The sequence below is a fragment of the Myotis brandtii genome, unplaced genomic scaffold (assembly GCF_000412655.1).
Source record: "Myotis brandtii unplaced genomic scaffold, ASM41265v1 scaffold1040, whole genome shotgun sequence".
NCBI classification, from domain to species: domain Eukaryota; kingdom Metazoa; phylum Chordata; class Mammalia; order Chiroptera; family Vespertilionidae; genus Myotis; species Myotis brandtii.
Window position 1 is genome coordinate 964,608 of NW_005353498.1, and position 3,099 is coordinate 967,706.

Below are 3,099 nucleotides of genomic sequence, written 5' to 3' on the forward strand. Positions count from 1 at the left end.
CCCCGCCCGCGCCGAGCCTGGCCTCTCCTGCTCGGCCCCGCGCACGTCGCTCTCGGATCCTCAATTCCGCCCTAGTTGTTTTCTAGGTTTCGTTCTCGCCCGCCCACCTCACGCTCTGGTGCTCGTTCCCGCCCGCACCGCACCGAAGGTGCATTCCCCTTCTTGTCCCCGCCCGCTCCAGATTCTGGGTCTCGTCCCCGCCCGCTCCAGATTCTGGGTCTCGTCTTCGCCCGCTCCGGATTCGCCTCCTGAGTTTCCCCATCCGAAGAGGCGCGTTTGGAATCTGAGATGCCAGTGATTGAACTAGAACAATACATTAAGCGGGGGAGGCCTGGTCCGGGGAGATTCCGGGTAACAATAACAACGACCACAGCAGGAATGTGAATAATTATAGCAGGTCCTGTCTCAGCCCTTAGCCCTGCCCTAGAACACCGCCCAGGACGTCCTTCACCCCCTCTTCCTTCAATCCACGCGCGCATCCATCAGGATGTAACCGTCTGGGGAAGGACTGGATCGAGTTGCCAGTTTAGCAAATAAAAACACAGTCCTCCCAGTTAGTTAGATATGTTTTCCTAAAAAATAAAAGGCCTTTTAAAGTGAGAAGCAAAAAGCATTTATTTGGGATCAATAAGAATAGCTATTTGGGATGGGCTGATTAGGGCAGAAGTCCAAACAGTGTTGCAATTAGGAGACGAAGGCAGTGGGTATTGATGAGAAAGAGAAGGCGAACAATTACATCGTCAGCAGGAAGGCGTTTCTATTGGTGCAGATAACAGTGATGTTAACTCTAAACAATGTTTTAAAATTGCAGTCCGGTAGTCATAATACCTTTCTTATCTTTGCAAATAGTTCTTCAGAAAATACGTTTGCTTAGACCCAGTCCAAAGGTTTGAGGCATAAGACATGTAAAGCAGTTCCTTTGGGATGGCGGCTTCTGCTCCATTTTATTTATTTTTCTCTCTTTTAAAAATATTTTTTTATTATTATTGATTTCAGAGAGGAAGGGAAAGGGAGAGAAACATCAGTGATAAGAGAGAATCATCCATCAGCGGTCTCCTGTCTCCTGCACGCCCCCTATGGGAATCCAACCTGCACCGCGGGGATGTGCCCTGCCCGGGACCTCCTGGTTCATAGGTTAGCACTCAGCCGCTGAGCAACACCAGCCGGGCTTTTGTCTTTTTGTTTGTTTTAGTTTAAATTTTTTTAAATTTTTGTTTGTTTTCTTTCTTTTTTTCTGCTCCATTTTAAAGTGACTCCGTTTATATTACTTTTTTTTTTTAATTGATGAGAGAGAGAGGAAGGAACATCCATTTGCTGTTCCACTCATTTATGCGTTCATTGGTGGCTTCTTGTATATGAGCTGACCAGGGATAAAACCCACAACCTTGGACTAGGGGGGCAAGGCTCCAACCAACTGGGTTACCAGGCCAGAGCAGTTTATATTACTTTTTACAAATGTGAGTTTCAGATAAACGAATAAATCTTTAGTAGGTCCCAAATATGACATGGGACACAGCATTATTCATTGTTTATCTGGAATTCACATTTAACTGGGCGTCCTGTATTGTGTCTGGCACCCAGACTCCTGCCCATCCTGAGTTGCCTCCTCCCTTAGAGAGAGCCCAGCGAAGGCAGGTGCCCGTTCTGGGTCTCAGAATGCACACAGTAGACGCTTGATGTATACTTGTGACAGGTGGAGCAGCTCAGAGACAGCGAATGCATTGTTAGTCCCTTTTCTACAAAGTTGAAAGTTGAGCAGGGCGGGGCGTGGGAGAAAAGAGAACTCTAGCCTTTCCGACCGATTCTTTCCCAAATGCAGGTGCTCTGCCCGCCCGCTCCATCCAAGAACCGAAGAATTGGCCATGAGAAAGCGTCCCCGAGACCCCGCCCAGCCAGTGCCAGGAATTCCACCGTCAGCTCTTCCTTCTGCTACGATCCCACGTTCTCCTAAGTTAACCTGAAAGTAATCGCGAGACTCACGTTTCTGGCTTTCGATGGGGGAGGAAGGGCCGGGGGTCCCGAGGCAGACGACATTCAGCTCTGCAGGAGCAGGTCGGGCCAGGGGTAGAGAGGGCTGTGCTGGGGGTTCCGGGAGGCGGCCTTGGAGCCAGGCCCCGAGGATGAATTTGGCAATTGAGGAAGGATATTGGAGGCCGAGGGAGCGGCGGGAGAGAAAGCCGGGAAGGGATGCAAACCTGGAGAGCCCCGGGAAAACGAGTGGGCATCTTCCCAGAAGATTTGCCCAGCGCCGGAACTGTCCCCCTGGGCCTCTGAAATGCTCTTGCTTCACCTAATGCTACGGAGTAGCTTGAGAGAGAAACGGGACTCGAACTCTCACCTCTGTAATTCCTACCGCTCAGCGCCCGCGTTCCTCCCACCCCTCCTTTCCGGCATTTCGGATGCCCGCAGCTCTAGGATCTTAAAAATTCAGTCTAATGTTGCCAGGGGAAACGATTTCGCTGCAACCCCACGTGCAGGCCCTGCCTCTTTCCCAGGCACCAGCCAATAGAAAAGCAGATCGTCAGTGGGTTGGCCGGTTCGTCTTTTGAGGGGCCCAATGGCAGCCGCGAATCCTTGAGCACGTGACCATCCAGCTGCGGAGTGGGCGGGCCTCCTGTCCGGACTCGCAACCTCTGGGCTGGGCAGGCGGGCCGTCGCTGCTAGGAATCCATGTGGCGGGGGCTCCGGACGCTGGTAGCCCGGGCGGCACGTGGGCCTCGCAGGTGGGATGGCCGGGGAAGGGGTGTGTCAGCGTGGGGCGTTGCTTGGGCTACAAGTCCTCTCGGTGGGGCTTGGGGGCGCTCAGTTCCCTGCGGCAGAGCCAAGCTTTCGAGTTCTTCCAAGCCCCCATCTACTCCGCCCCCTGCCGCAGTCCCCCGGCCTCAGGGTCCTCAATCCGGTCACCCTCTGGCCCCAGGCCCTCCGGTCTCCACCCCCCCAGCCACAGAGGCTGCTTGCACTTGGGGCATTTCTCCACCGTCGAACCCTCGATCCACCTGCCTGCTCTGCGGCAGAGCCTCCACGATGCACTGTCTCTCTCCTCTCCTGTCCCAGACCGTGCGCGCGCCAGGGCAGCGGCGCCCCGGCTCCTGGGTCCGG

The 3,099-nt window shown here is 54.0% G+C and overlaps 1 protein-coding gene across 1 annotated transcript in view; it reads right to left on the bottom strand.

The window, feature by feature from the left end:
* The window catches only part of ANO8 (anoctamin 8), a 10,356-nt gene extending 10,094 nt beyond the window's left edge, over positions 1-262 (bottom strand). Inside the window, exon 1 of the mRNA XM_014538454.1 lies at positions 139-262. Within this exon, the coding sequence (XP_014393940.1) occupies positions 139-262 (124 nt within the window). The remainder of the gene's footprint in view (positions 1-138) is intronic.
* Between the last annotated feature and the right edge of the window lie 2,837 nt (positions 263-3,099).